The sequence below is a fragment of the Callospermophilus lateralis genome, chromosome 3 (assembly GCF_048772815.1).
Source record: "Callospermophilus lateralis isolate mCalLat2 chromosome 3, mCalLat2.hap1, whole genome shotgun sequence".
In the NCBI taxonomy this organism is placed as follows: domain Eukaryota; kingdom Metazoa; phylum Chordata; class Mammalia; order Rodentia; family Sciuridae; genus Callospermophilus; species Callospermophilus lateralis.
The window spans coordinates 154,338,954-154,354,390 of record NC_135307.1 but is presented as its reverse complement, the minus strand read 5'-3'; the positions used below and the strand labels follow the sequence as shown (position 1 = coordinate 154,354,390).

General features: G+C 37.4%; 1 protein-coding gene across 2 annotated transcripts in view; it reads left to right on the top strand.

The window, feature by feature from the left end:
- Positions 1–12,117, top strand: part of Kiz (kizuna centrosomal protein) — a 113,578-nt gene extending 101,461 nt beyond the window's left edge. For both annotated transcript variants that reach the window (XM_076848914.1, XM_076848915.1), the window contains 2 exons: positions 10,830–10,873; positions 11,968–12,117. In XM_076848914.1, coding sequence (XP_076705029.1) covers positions 10,830–10,873; positions 11,968–12,071 — 148 coding nt within the window. In that variant the 3' untranslated portion in view covers positions 12,072–12,117. The remainder of the gene's footprint in view (positions 1–10,829; positions 10,874–11,967) is intronic.
- Positions 12,118–15,437: the final 3,320 nt, after the last annotated feature.

Below are 15,437 nucleotides of genomic sequence, written 5' to 3'. Positions count from 1 at the left end.
CAGAGGAAAGCTTACACAGGGGGTAGGGAGCAGAAGATGCCTGTGTTAGATTATGATAGGAACAGCCCCAGGGGCCACAGGAGGGGCATCCTGTACAGCCAGATCCTTTGCTTTAAGGAAGGTTGAACGAAACTAGGTGAAGAGCATTCCAGCAAGAGAACAGGTATAAAAGACATGAACATGGAACAGCATGTTGTTTCAGGATATGACATGTAGCTTGGTGCTGTGGTGTTTTGTTCACTGCTGCCTCATCCTAGAGTCTGATACATAATGTCCTATTTTGTTGTTGTTGTTTTGGTTTTTGGTCTTTTGATTTTTGTTTGCATTTGCTCAAAGAAGAAATGAAAAAAAAAAAAAAGAGTGCATGAACTCAGACTAGATACTCTGCCCACCTACTCATTTTAAGGCCTAGCTAAGGTACTTGCTCTGGGGTTCTGACAGATCATCCTCAGTGTTCCCACCTATCAGGCCCCTCAAGGAAACACAGGCTTGTCTCTTCTCAGCCTGTCCCAAACCTTGATTTTCATTGGCCTTGTACCTGAGGACTCATCGCCACCAGTTTGAGCCCACACCTGCACATAACCAGACAAGTATATTCCTTTATTCACGAAAATGCTCTTGACAGTGCAGCACCTGTTTACTGAAGTCTGCTGCTCATGCTTTCATTTGACATGATCTTTTAACTTCTCAGAACACATTAAGAAAGAAATTACTATTCTCATTTTGCAGACCAGAAGACTGATACTCAGAGAGGTAGGGAACTTGCCCATAACCACAAAGTGAACAGAGTTGGATATTGGAAGCCAAGACTGTCTTGATACAGAGTAGATACATCCTAGTTCCTGAAAGCAACTCAACACAACCAGTCCCACATTGGGGCAGGGTCCCTGTGGAACTGACACAAGGTTTTCCTTCACCCTGGTATTGTATTGCTTCTCACAAGGCTGGTGAAAAGGTGAAAACAGGTGCTTGCAACTTATACATACATTTTATAAGAGTCAGTATACCATAAGTCCATTTTGTTCCATTTCTGTTCTATTAGGATGTTTCATGTGTCCTGGGACACATCCCTCAACCCCTTTGGGCTCAATATGCCCGTACAGTGAAGGATCTGGATTTGTAGTACATAAATGCTCTGTTTTAATTTAAGAATTGATTTCTTAGCTTTAGGTTTTCTTCATCTCATTTTTTTCCATTTGCCAGCTTCACAGAGGAAAACCTAGTACTTGCAATAATCTTTACCATCTAATTTTGTGTTTATGTTGACTGTGTAGACTTTCTATGAGCCTTTTGCTCATAGAAAGTGAACAACTGATGCACATAATTTCATTAATATGCTCTGCCACTATGATTACTTAGGTAGGCATGTTCATCTGTGCCAGGGCTGCTTTTAAAGAAAGCTATTATAAGATTATGGCCGACCTTAAATTCTTAAGTTTAACAAGAGTGAGAACCAAGAGTGGCTTTGAATTACATCATTCTAACCTGATTTATTCATAGCAGGAGAACTCAAAAAGTTACCAAAATGCATCTGAAAATGGGATGGTTTGATGGATAAATAGGAAAGTATGGCAAGATACTAATCATTGAACATCCCCCTGATGGGTATGTGGTAGTTCATGGTACAGCTGGGGGAAAAATTATCAAAGCCACTGAGAAATTCTGCAGAGATAATTGTCCAATATAATGAGACAAGCAGAACCAGCAGTTATGTTGTAGTTTACTCAATCAATTGTCTGTGGTTTGTTTGAAATAGGTCCTCCAGTCTAATTGTAAACTTTAAAGGAAAAAAATTCAAGTTGTCTGTTTTGGGTTCCAAGAGTTACCCTTGAGAGGCCATGAAGGGGAAAGACAGGCTGTCTGTTTTGCTGCATGTGTGTTACACATTGGCAGTGCTCGTAACAGGTTCAGCAAATAACAGTCCTTGAGCCAAGACCAGAGTTGGTTCTGTATAGCCTACAAGGTAAAATTGATTTTTATATGTTGAAGTAGTTAGAGGAAAAGAATATTTCATGATACCTGAAAGTATATGAAATTCAAATTTCAGTATCTATAAAATGAAGTTTCATTGGAAAACAGCCACATCCATTAGTTTATCTATTGTCCATGGCTGATTTCTTGCTACAACCACAGAATTGGCAGGCCATATGGCCCTCAAAACCTGAACTGTTTACTTTCTGGTTTGTTCTTTCTTTCTTTCCTTCCTTTTCTTTTTTTTCTTTCTTTAATTAACAACAACTATACAAATCAGTGAGTTTCACTGTGACATTTCCACACAAGCATATGTCATGCACTGATCACAACCACCCTCCTTTTTACCTTTTCTTGCCCTCTTCTCCCTTCCCTTTTCTCTGTCCCCTTCCCAAACCCTAATAGTCCCTCTTCTACTTCTACTTTTTTGTTGTTGTTAATGCATATGACAGAAAATATGGATACTTTTCTTCCTGTGTCTGACTTATTGCACTTGATATGATGTACTCCAGTTCCATCCATTTTCCTGCAAATGATAGGCTTTCATTCTTTTTATGGCTTAGTAATATTCCTATATGTGTGTGCGTGTGTGCTGTATTTTATTTAATCCATTCATCTGTTGCTGGACAACAAGGCTGATTCTATATCTTGACTATTATGAATAGTGCCACAATAAACATGGGTATGCAGGTGTCTCTTTTATATACTAACTCCATTTTCTTATAATGTAAACCAAGGAATAGTATAGCTGAATCAAGGTAATTCTAGTTTTAGTTTTTTGAGGAACCTCCATTCTATTTTCCATAGTGGCTGTACTAGCTTACATTCCCACCAACAGTGTATAAGCCTTCCTTTCTTTTTACATCCTTGCCAGCATTATATATATATATATAAAATAACCATCTAACTGGGATGAGGTATAATCTCAGTGTAGTTTTCTTGTTTGTTTTTTTTTTGTTGTTGTTGTTGTTGTTGTTGTTGCTGCTGCTGCTGTTTGAAATGGGGTCTCACTGTGTTGCTCAGGCTGGCAACTCATATCTCCCCACTTCAGCCTCCAGAGTTACTGATGTTACAGGTGTTACGGGGGCATGCCACCAGGCCTGGCCTCAGTGTAGTTTTAATTTGTATTTCTCTGATGGCTAAATTTGAGCTTTTTTTTATAAATTTATTGGCCAATTGTTCTTATTTTGAGAAGTCTGTATTTAAGTGGTATGCCCATTTTTAAAATTGGATTACTTGGGTCTTTATTTTTAAATTTTTTGTTCTGGATATTAATCCTTTATCAGATGAATTGCTGATTAAAATTTTCTCCTATTCAATAATTATCTTCTTCTTCCTCTTGTTTCCTTAGTTTAATTTGATGTAATTCCACTTGTTAATTCATTTTTCTTATTTTTTCCTGAGCTATTGGAGCCATATACAAGAAATTGTTACCTGTGCCAGTACGCTGAAGCATTTCTCCAAGCATTTATTTCTTTGGTCCACTTTGAGTAAAGTTTTATATAGGGTGAGAGGTGTCTATAGTTTTGACTTTCTTTGTGTGAATATCTCATCATCAGCAAACAGGGATAATTTGACTTTCCTATTTGTATACCTTTTATTTCTTTCTCTTGCCTGATTGCTCTGGCTAAAATTTCTAGTACCATATTGAATAAGAGTTGTTGAGAGTGGGTACCCTGGTCTTTTTCCCCATTTAGTAAGATGTTGACAATAGATTTGTCATATAAAGCATTAATTATATTGAGATACGATCCTTCTATTCCTAATTTATTCATAGTTTTTGTCATGAAGGGATGTTAAATCTTATCAAAGACTTTCTGTATCCATTGAGATGATTATGTGATTTTTGTCTTTGAATCTATTTGTGTGGTATATTAATTTTTTATTTGCATATGTTGTAGCATCCTTACATCATTGGAATGAAATAAATTTGATCATGTTGAATTATCTTTTTAATGTGCCATTGAATTGAAATTGTAAATGTTTTAGTGAGAACTCTTATCTGTATTCATCAAGGATATTGGTCTATAGCTCTCTTTTTTGTTGTGTCCTTATCAGATTTTGGTAGCAAGGTAATACTGGCTTCATAGAATGAATTTGTAAAGTTCCTTTCCTTTATATTTTATGGAATAGTTTGAGGTGCATTTGTGTTAGTGCTTAAATCTGGTAAAATTCAGGAGTGAATCTAACTAGTCCTGGGCTTTTCTTTTGGGGGAGTCTTTTTATTACTGTTTCTGTTTAGGTTATTTATATTCTCATTGGTTCAATCTTGATAGGTTATTTGCATCAAGAAGTTTGTTTCTTCTAGGTTTTACAATTTTTTGCCATATAATTTTTCAAGGTATTCCCCAGTGACCCTTTGAATTTCAGTACTATCTGTTGTAATGTCTTCCTTTTCATTTATAATTTTATTTAGTTCTTGACATCACTTTTAGATAGTTTAGCTAAAGGTTTGTTAGTTTTGTTTATCTTTTCAAAGAACCAACTCTGTTCCATCAATACTTTGTATTATTCTTATTATTTCTTTCCTTTTATTAATTTGGGATTTGAGTTTTTTCTTGTTTTCCTAATTTCAAACACCTAACGACATTTGTCTCCTTGTCTCCATTCCCCTTTAGGTAGGCGCTTACCACTATAAATTTCCTTCTTAGTACTGCTTTCATGTCTCATAGGCTCTGGTATATTGAATTTTCATTTTTGTTTGATTTAAGGAAATTTTAAATCTCACCTCTGAAAATGACCCACTGTTCATTCAGTAGTGTGTTGTTTCATCTTTATGAATTTGTATAATTTCTGCAGTTTCTCTTGCTATTTATTTGTAGTTTCACTCCATTGTGATTAGATATGATGCAAGAAATTGTTTCAATTTTTAAAAATTTCTTCAGGTTTGCTTTTTGGCCTAATATATGATCTGTTTTGGTTACGTTCCATATGCTAATGAGTATCTATAGCTATTGCGTGGAATATCCTATAGATGTCTGTTAAGTTTATTCAATCTACAGTATGATTTTTTTTTCTTTTTGTTTTATATTACTGGGGATTGAACCCAGCTCCACCACTGAGCTATACCCCCTACTCTTTTTATTTTATCTTTTTGATAAATTATTCCCTTGATCAATATATAGTGACCTTTGTCTCTTCTGATTTTGCTTTAAAGACTATTTTGTCAAATGCAGGCATAGCTACTTCCACTTGCTTTCAGATTCCATTTGCTTAGAGTATCATTTTTCATCCTTTCACTTTCAGTCTATGTTTGTCTTTGCAGGTGAGGTGAGTTTCTTGTAGGCAGCATATTGTTGGGTCTTGGGGTTTTCTGTTTGTTTGTTTGTTTGTTTGTTTGTTTTGTACCAGGGATTGAACTGTGGGGAACTTAACCACATAGACACATCCCCAGTCCTTTTTATTCTATATTTTGAGACAGGATCTTGCTAAGTTGCTTGGGGCCTTGCTAAATTGCTGAGGCTAGCCTTGAACTTGCAGTCCTGCCTTACCCTCCCAAGCCTCTGAGATTACAGGCTTGTGCCACTGCACCTAGCTTGGGTCTTGGATTCTAATCTAGTCACCCATTCTACATCTTTAAATTGGAGAATTGCAGACTTTAATATTATTTCTTTGTTCTGTAGTTTGTGCCATTTAAATGTAATATGTTGTAGAGCGGTTCTTTGGCCGTGGCTTTTTGAGGTTTTAAATGTATCCTATACTTGACTGTCCATGTCTTTCCCAAAATTTGGGAAAGTTTTTGCTATTTATTCAATGAATTAGTTTTCTATGCCTTTAGTCTAATAGCTCTCCTCTCTTAAGTATTCCAATTATATATACATTTGATCTTTTAATGTTGTCCCAGTAATCCTGTATGTGGTGTTCATACTTTCCTGAAAATGATGTTTCATCAGACTTGTCTTGAAGCTCTGATATTCTTTGTTCTGCCTGATCTATTCTGCTTGTGAACTTTCAACTGAGTTTTTATCTGACTTTTGAGCTTTTCATTTCCAAGATTTCTGTTTGACTCTTTATCAAAATCTTTATATTAAATTTATCATTCATATCCCTCATTATCTTCCTGTAACTCATTCATTGATTTATCTGTATTCTCTTGGAATTCACTGAGCTTTCAAAAGACATTCTTTTGAATTTTTTATGCAACATTTCATCAACTTTGATGTCTTTGGAATGTGAGGACCTTCTTTTTTTAAGTTATTTCTTTTTTTAAATTGTTTTTTAGTTGGACACAATATCTTTATTTTATTTATTTATTTTTTAATGTGGTGCTGAGGATTGAACCCAGGGCCTCGAACATGCTAGGTGAGCACTCTACCGCTGAGCCACAATCCCAGCCCCTTGAGGACCTTCTTAATAAGCAACCTCTTGGCCATGTATGTTGGGATCTCAGTTTATTCTGTAGAATTTATTTTCAGTTAAGCTTCACAGTATAATCTCCCTGTGGCTTCTTTAGCTGTCATTAGTGATTTTTGATACAATGTGTACTGTATCAGAGCCCAAGTGTCCCACTTTATCTATAGATCATGCAAGAGTAAGATCCCTCTGATAATTTAGTATAGAGTGGTATAGACCATAATGTATATGAGGTATACCCTTTGTGGTTACTTGTACAATAGGAGTGGAAGCCCCTATTACATAGTGGGGGTTTCAGAGAGTACTGCTGATACTGACTCTATTACTCATTCTGATAATAGCTGCTCCGGTCACAGTGAAGGGCCTGAAGCTTTTATCCTCTGTTTAGCTACTAGTACAGTTCCTGGTGGTTCATGTGGCAAGGCAAATGCCAGGATCAGAGCTCCCTCTCTTTGGCACTCACGTTCAGTCTTATTGCTGATGTGAGATCTGACATGGTATAGGAGCAACCAATGTTAAGAACCCTCATAAGTATAGTGTTCACAATAATTATTTCTCTTTGCTATTTCTATGTGAGTGACTATCTAGGAGTGGAACATCGGACCCCTTACCCACCATCTATACCCACTTGTGGACATATCATTGATATGATATCATATCTTTTGTCCCCTCTATCCTTTAGGTTAGGCAGGGCTGGGTCATGGCTGGAGTTAGATACAGTTCCTCTCAGCTAGGCTGAGAGTGTAACTCAGTGGCATAGCACTCACCTAATGTGTTCAGATTTCTGAACTTGACTACTGTTTTGGCTCTATCTAATGGAAAAGTGGGAGAATGCTGGGTGCCTCTGATCCACCATCTTGACTCCTTACTATCTGATTACTTATAGAAAACCTTTGCCAACCTCTGCCATATAAGACAGACATGTCACTTTCACACTTGCAGATATTAGGCAATCAGATTCCAAGCATATATGATGGAGTATGGTGACCATATCCCCTAGTCTAACTTTTTTTTAAATTTTTTTTTAGGTGTAGTTGGACACAATGCCTTTATTTTATTTATTTATATGTGGCGCTGAGGATCAAACCTAGGGCCTCGCACATGCTAGGCGAACGCTCTACCGCTGAGCCACAATCCAGCCCCTAGTCTGTAACTTTTAACTCATTCATTTCTTTTGCTTTCAGAAGTAAATTTGGTTGTTTTTCTCTCATTGACTATGGCAGCTAACAAGTTGGCTCTATCCAGCACTCTAAGGAAAATTTTCCCTCTATTCTTTTCAGCCTTGCCATAGCTTTACATGTTAGGTATGACCCAGAGAAAGAAATGTTGACCCTAAGAATTGTACTTAATAAAAATCAACCTTGAATTGCAGTGTCATATTGACTCTTTGAGGTGGATTCCCAAAGGAAAAAATAATTGCTGCATAGGTTAGAGTGGAGTAGAAAACACTTAAAAGCGTCCTCCACCTTTCTCAGTGGGTGAACTGTGGTGCATGTAGTTCTGAAATATATTTCTCTTGAAAAAATCTAATAAATCAGACAATTAGGAACTATTGCATGATTAATTCATATTTTACTGAGATGTTCACCGGATTCCTGTGGCTTAAATGTTCTCAAAGTCACATTGTATAACTACAGGACAAATGGAAAATATAAGTTCAAGTGGCCTCACAAAGACATGGTAAGCCTAGAATGTCCTGTGCAGAATGAGAGAGTCCCTGACATGCTCTATGGGTCCCCTGCATGGTAGCACTCAGCATTGCTGGCTCACTTGCTTTTGATGAGTTGTGTGATTATGAATAGTAACTTGCATAGATGATTTCCACTTGGCCATTATGCAGCATTGTGCAAGGCTTTTTCTTTTTCTTTTCTTTTTTGGCTTCTCTGGGTCCCTTTCCCACCACTCCCACCTCCTGCCACTTGCCAGCTTATAAAAGCCAAAAAAAAGGTGAACAAGTGATTCTAAAGCTACATATTAATTAAAAACATGCAAATCAAATATTATATCATTGTACATTGATAATGTGCCTTTAAGCAGAGTCTCATGCTGAGTGAGGTTCATTTATTCATTCCACCCTGAGCACCTACTAAGTGCTAAGCACCAGGTTACTCAGGTAAGCTAAGCAGGTATGGTTGCTTCCATCATGGAGCTTCTAGTCTAGCAGGGGAATCAATTAGTGACACAAATGGGTGTAAAATGGCTAATCAATTAGTGACACAAATGGGTGGAAAACAGCAACTTTGATGAGGCCTTGGTGGTGGGTTGGGGTAGCGTGAGGAATAGGAAAGACTATAGTGGGAGAACCCAATCTCATTTGGGAGATCAGTCTTGGAGGCACTGTTCATCATTTAGGTCTTTGTGCCCAAAACATTGTGAAGGCATTAAAGAGTTTTATGCAAGGAAATGAAGTGCCAGGTTTGTGTTTCAAAGAACTCACTTGTGCTATTGAGTAGAAAATGAATGACAGATAGTAGGACAAGGTAAATATGGCCAGAGTGAAGAGGCTTTTGCAGAGATCCAGAAAAGAGATATCAATTCATTTATCAGTGTGGGGGCAGTATACAGGGAAATGATGAAGACCTGAAAAGTATTGGGAGGTCAACTTGGCAGGACATATAGGCTGATTGGGTGTACTTGGGAGGAAATGGAAGGTTATGGATCATTTACTGAGATGAGAGGAAAACCTGGTTTGGCAAGGGAGGGGGATCACACTGGAAGGATGGTGAGTTTGTTCATAGATGGGAGTATTGACCACAAGGTGCTTTGGAAGAGGCCAAATGGTACTACCAGCTGGACACTGGACACATTTTTGGAGCTCAGAAAAGTGGCCCAGGTTCTAGGAACCTGGCCTGAGCTTGCCTGCCTCTGTGCCCTTGATCCTGTATCAAGGCTCCCTACTGCCTCCTCCTTCCTTGTCTTGAGATATATCCTCACTATCTTTTGAGTCTGAGTTCAGAGGCACCTTGCCTCCTTGGGGATCCTGCAGTCCCTTACCCATCCCTCAACACTGAGTTCCCAGTTCTCCCAGGCAGCAGCAAACTTGCCTTCTCCCCCTGAGGCTTATTATTTGAACCATGCCTGGAAAATTAGCATATTTGAATGCCTACAGGTATTTTTCTAATTCACCCCTCCCCTTGAGCACCTAGCCCAATGTCTTCACATAATGGGAGATGGGTAAATAGTGACTCAACCCACAGTCACATTTATTGTCTACATGTGCGCACACACACACACACACACACACACACACACACACACGTGTTTGCACTTTTTATAATACAAATTCTTTTAAGCTCCCTTCATTGGTTGCCCACTTTAATAGTAGCTTGACTACTGGTTAGCTGCTAGGTCCTTTTTGAGAGTAATAGGGGTTTTCTGCTTTTGTGGAGAAACAACACAGGTACTATTTGATTATAGCAAATAACAGGCACAAAATTTCAAGGGAGTATTGATAGTTACTGAGCCTATAAAATTTTACCTCATTGGAGTTTATTTTACTGGAAGAAAAAAATAAGTAAATTATGGCAGCTATGACAAAAGGCAAATTTTTAAACCATAAGTTAACCAGGCTTGGCCCAAGGGGAAGGAAACTGAATTTTTAGGGTTTCCTGCATCAAGAGGAACAGTGTCTCAGCCATGAGAAGAGCGATGGTGGCCCCAAATAGAGACAGTAACTCATTCTTTCCTAATATCTCCTTTGACCATTTGTCCATTCTACACAGGCCTTCAAGGATTTAAGTATAATAAAAACTAAACACTGCTCCCAGTGTGGACTTCAGAATTCATTGAAATTGCAAAAGCTCCTAAGAAGGCACAGTAAGAAATCCCATGCCACAGAGCCAGGTTCCTCGTTTTCAGCAGACAAGTCATTGGGTGCTAACTAGATGCCACCAATTCTAGCATTTTTATGTATTTGATACATAGAACCTAAACATGTAAGTGTCTACCATGCTTGCATTTTTCTACCACATGTTTGTTGGTGACCTCCTTTAGTTAGTGTAGTTAGCATTGCTGTTACTGGCAGTAGAGAGATACATATTTGAACTCCCTCACTAACATCTCTTTGCATTCTAACATCTTGAATTCCTTACTTCAGGTAGTTCCCTTTGTGTTTACCTAAAAGCAATAAAATTTTATACATTAGTGTTTTAAGAGGACTGTTGGATAGAAATCATCCTCTGCCTACCCTCCCAGGTGATCACCCTCCAGCAAGAACCCACTGTGCTCAATGTACACATGGCACATCAGGGCAGAGGGGACCTGGGCAGAGCCTGCTGAGAGGAACATGCAAAGGTCACTGGTGATGCTGTTGGAGTAGCAGTGTACCTCCAAAGCATCAACAAATAGCTCTGGCCACAATAAGTCTTGACATTTTCTTTGTGTTTTAAAAAATCTGAGAAGTATATGAAGTTTCTGGCCTTCTAATGAATAATAGTGCTTCTTCCCTAATGTACTCTGTAAAACTTTTATGTCATTTGTTTTCAGACTCTTTCTTTATTTCACAGGCATGAAAACAAAAAGAAAATTATGACCAATTTAAAGTCAAATGGTAAGAGAAATAACTGGACAAAATTTTTTTTATTTTTGATTTTAATCAAAACAGTTGTTTATGACATGTATTAGTCTTCTGCCTCCATATGTGAGGACTGTAAAGTGCGCCTGCATCCTTGCAGTGCCCATAGGGTGGGATCTGAGGACTTCTCAAGACGTGAGAAGATATCAGTAGTCATGCAGATTGTCAGAGTAGTAGCACTCACTGTTGGTGACCTCACCACATCCTAACAGTTGTCCAGAGGTTACTTTAGCTTCAGTTCATGGACATGCCTCCTGCCTTCTATATCAAGCAGCCATGAATCTCTGTCTAAAGGCTTTCTCTGGCCACAAGATGCAGCATGTCTAGCCTTCACAGGGCAGCCCAAGTGCAGAGAGTTGATGCCCTGAGTTGACAACTCTCAACCAGGAAACGGGAATTGATGGATCAATATCCCTACTTCTTTAGTCTTCACTGGGACAATGTGAAGTGAGTTCTAGTTCTACACAGTCTTTCAGAGCAGAATTGAGTCCCTTTTGTACCCTGCCATCACCCACTTGTGTTAATATATGTTTTACTGCTTCATCTTTTCCCTGTGGCACTCTCCCACTCCCCTCCACATGGCTCATAAGATCACCTCTCAAAATAAATGATGTGTTTCTACGTCCTGTCTTAGGCTTAGCATCACTGCTTATTCCTCTACTATGCCTCCCCCTTCTCTCTGCTCTTAGAAAGAACAGAGGAAGCTAGTTAGTATCAGGCCTGATGAAAACCCCCAGCAGCCCTGTTTCCTTGTAAAGTCTGATTTTAAATCCCTATCCTATGGTAAAAAATTGGACACAAGAGAAAAGAAGTAGTCTGCAAAGGAATTTCCATAACAATGCATAGAATACACTGAATATTTTGATTTTTACAGTACCTACATTCATTCTGTGTGTGTCTGGTAAGGTACATTATGTGGTATCCTTGTTAGATCTCTTGCAGGCCAGTGCTCTAATTAACCAGTCCCACTGTGCTGTTTCATAAACTCTTTTTGACAGTAGAGTGCTGTTCTACAAACTCATAATCAGAATGCAGAAAATGTTAAATAGCTGTCTGCTTTTCTTTTCCAGCCTTCTGGGGAGAATCTGATGACAGTAACTCAGAAATTGAAGCTGCTTTGCGTCCTAGAAACTATAACACATCCGCTGATGATTTTGATGATTTTTACGACTAGTAAGCTGTAACATCTGTTGGAAATAAAGACTTTAAATAAACTGAAACCCTTTGTTTATATGTGATATCCAACCCTGTGTTTATATGTGGTATCCAAAATAAACATGTCCTTTTAAATTTGTTCAAGAGGAAAACATGGGAACACATTTGCTATTCAAGTGAAGTCTCCTGATAGAAATATGAACTAGCATATTTATAAGTGTCACCAAGAAACAAAGTGATGAGTGCAGTGTCCATTAAATTCAAGTTGACCACTGTTTCTCCCTCTATAGATGGCCCATATTCTCCATTGAATGCCTGTTCCTTGTTTTTCCCCAAAACTTTTTACTCTCAAGATAGCCCACATTCTTCCTTGAATATATCTCTGTGCTTTCCTAAATAAATCTTGTCTGTGTCTCTGAAATAAAAATTCAAGTTACTTTCTCTGTAGAAATTGACAAGATGAAATTCAAGGGACCTAGAATAGCGAAAAACAATCTTGAAAAAGAAAAAATTGAAACTCCTGCACTTCCTGATTTTAACTCCTACCAAAAACCTATAGTAATTAAGACATTTTGGTCCTGGATAGACACATAGATTAATGGAATGTTGATTCATGGGGAAAGAATAGTCTTTTCAACAAAAGATGAGGGAACAACTAGACAGCCACATGCAAAAATGGAAGTTCAGTCTCTACATTATATACAAAAATTTACTTAGACCAGATGTATTAGTACACACTTATAGTCTAAACTACTTAGGAGGCACATCCTCAGCCACCTACCTCCTCTAGCCATACCCTACTTGCCTACAGTTAACTACCCAGTTAATTCATATCAGTGGACTAATGCACTGATAAAGTTATAACTCTCACAATCTATTTCACCTCAGAACAGTCTTGCATTGTCTCACACATGAGCTTTTGGGAAGAACTCATATTTAAACCATATATAAAAAGGTTCATATGTAGTAAAGGTAAAAACATGCATAAGTGATTCGTGAGATCTTCAAGAAAGTGGTTGGCTCTGAGAAGAAAAAAAAAGGATAAAATAAAGGTCTGGAGTATAATTTAGTAATATAGTGCTTGCTTAGCAGGCACTAGGCCCTGGATTTCATCCCTAGCATCACAAAAATAAATGAATAAGTGCAAAGAAGGGGCAGGAAGGTGGGTGGGATAAGAAGAATTTCAGTGCATTAGTAGCAGCTTATTTCTTTAAAATATACATATACATATACACACACACACACACACACACACACATTCCACATATATATACCATATATATATTGTAAATTCTGGTCAAAATTTTCCCTCAACTTCATGTGCTTGTGAGTATAAAAAGATAAGGCCATATTCTTCACTCATCATTGATAGCCACTCATTTTCTAACAAATTTTTAAAGATTGTTTACTATAAAAATGTAAGATGGAGCCAAAATCTTTAGTATATATTACAGTGTAGTTTTGGTTTTGTCTTTATAGAATTTTCTACCATACATTGGAAAATGTGTATTTTAAAATATTTTTTGAATGATTTTAATATGTTGGTCTTATCATTTACCCTGAATTTATAAATATTATTTATGCTTACAATATGAAAATATGTATTCTAGGCAAATATGGCAAATTATCAAGATTTATTAAATATTTGTCAAATCTGACGGGTGTCTACATGTTTTTCATGTTGTCTGCATTTTTCTATGTTGAAAATAATTCACAATTTTAAAAAGAAACAGGTTATGAAATGTTTTTTGATGATAAGGAATTTGGACTTTATTCTGGAAGGATTTTAAATAGGAGATTTCCATTTTGAGAGCACATTTGCATTTTGGAATTCTCCTGTAGGGTCATCCAGCCCACCACTAACAAAAGTCAAGAAAAGCATTACCATGTTTCTTTGCTTCTGTCACACTTTTTTTTTTTCCTTTATATTTTAACAGTCCTGAAATAAAGATGTGTCCTGTTGGTCAGACAGCAGTCATAACATGATTATCATTGCAGTTTGGGTGTCAGCTGCTCAGGTGTAAGTCTCAGAGGCAATGGAGGACCATGCTACATCACCAAATGCACTTAAGGGTGCCATGGAAAATACCATGTGGCAAATAGTGACATTGGCCACTTGGAATCCAAAAGTTATTTACGAGAAGCAGGTTCTATATGTGGAGGAGTTTTAGAGAAAGCATGAACTTATTTAGTTGGCCTATATTTTATTTTCTATAGGTGCACAAGAAAGATTTTTTTTAAGTTGTTTTTTGAAAATTTTGGTAAAATACTCATAAAATTAACCAACTACCCATAAGTGAATGTGCAGTTTAATGGCATTAGCACACTCACATCATTGTGCCGCCATCACCACCATCCACCTCCACAAGTTTTCATCTTGTAAAACAAACTGGACCATTGAACATCGACTTCCATACTTCCCCCAACTTCCATTCCTCTCTTCCCTGTCCCTGGCAACTATGTTCTAACTTCTGGGTTTTTTTAAACAGTACTGGGGATGGAACCCAGGAGTGCTCTACACTGAGCTACCTCCCCAGCCCTTTTTTATTTTGAGACAGTGTCTTCTCAGGCTATCCTCAATGATTCTCATTCCTCAGCCTCTTGAATAGCTGGGATTATAGGCATGCACCATTGTGACTGGATAACTCTGTCTTCATGAATTTGCCTACTCTAGGTATCTCACAGAAGTGGATTTATACAATCTTTGTCCTTTTGTGTCTGGCTTATTTCACTTTGTATAGTGTGTGTTCCAGTTTATTCATGTTGTAGCATATCAGAATTTCCTTCCTTTCTAAATTAGCTGAAGAATTTTAATATTCCATTGTGTATATATGTATTATGTGTGTGGATATATGTGTGTTTGTGTACATGTATACACACATACAAATGTAGGACTTAAAATACATTTAAATAAGAGATTATTTTGGATCCAAATATTGTAGCAAATGAATTATAATAAATGAATTGGCAACAAATTATCACAATTTTACTTAGGCAAATAGGAATCTGGGTTTGCCAAAAAAAAAAAAAGAGAGAGACTATGTCAATGTGTGTTTGTTTTAATGTTATTTTAAAAAATTATCTTTCACAAGATGATTCATTAGTCCACACAGGAAACTCTACTTCTCACCTAAAAGAATCAAATCAGATCTAGCAGAATTGGTCTCAGGAATACAACTGTTGTTATTGTAGAAAATCCTTAGATTGCCTCCTCTACCTCTTCTTCTCCTTTGTTACTAATTCCTGAAATGAAATTCATTTCACTGAATAAAAAGTCTCACTTTTGATTCTCAATGAGAGAGTTTTAAAATATGATTGCCTGATTGTAGTAATCTCTTCCAATGGTCAGAGTTCTTAGTTGAAGATGATGGTGTCCACTCTCAGA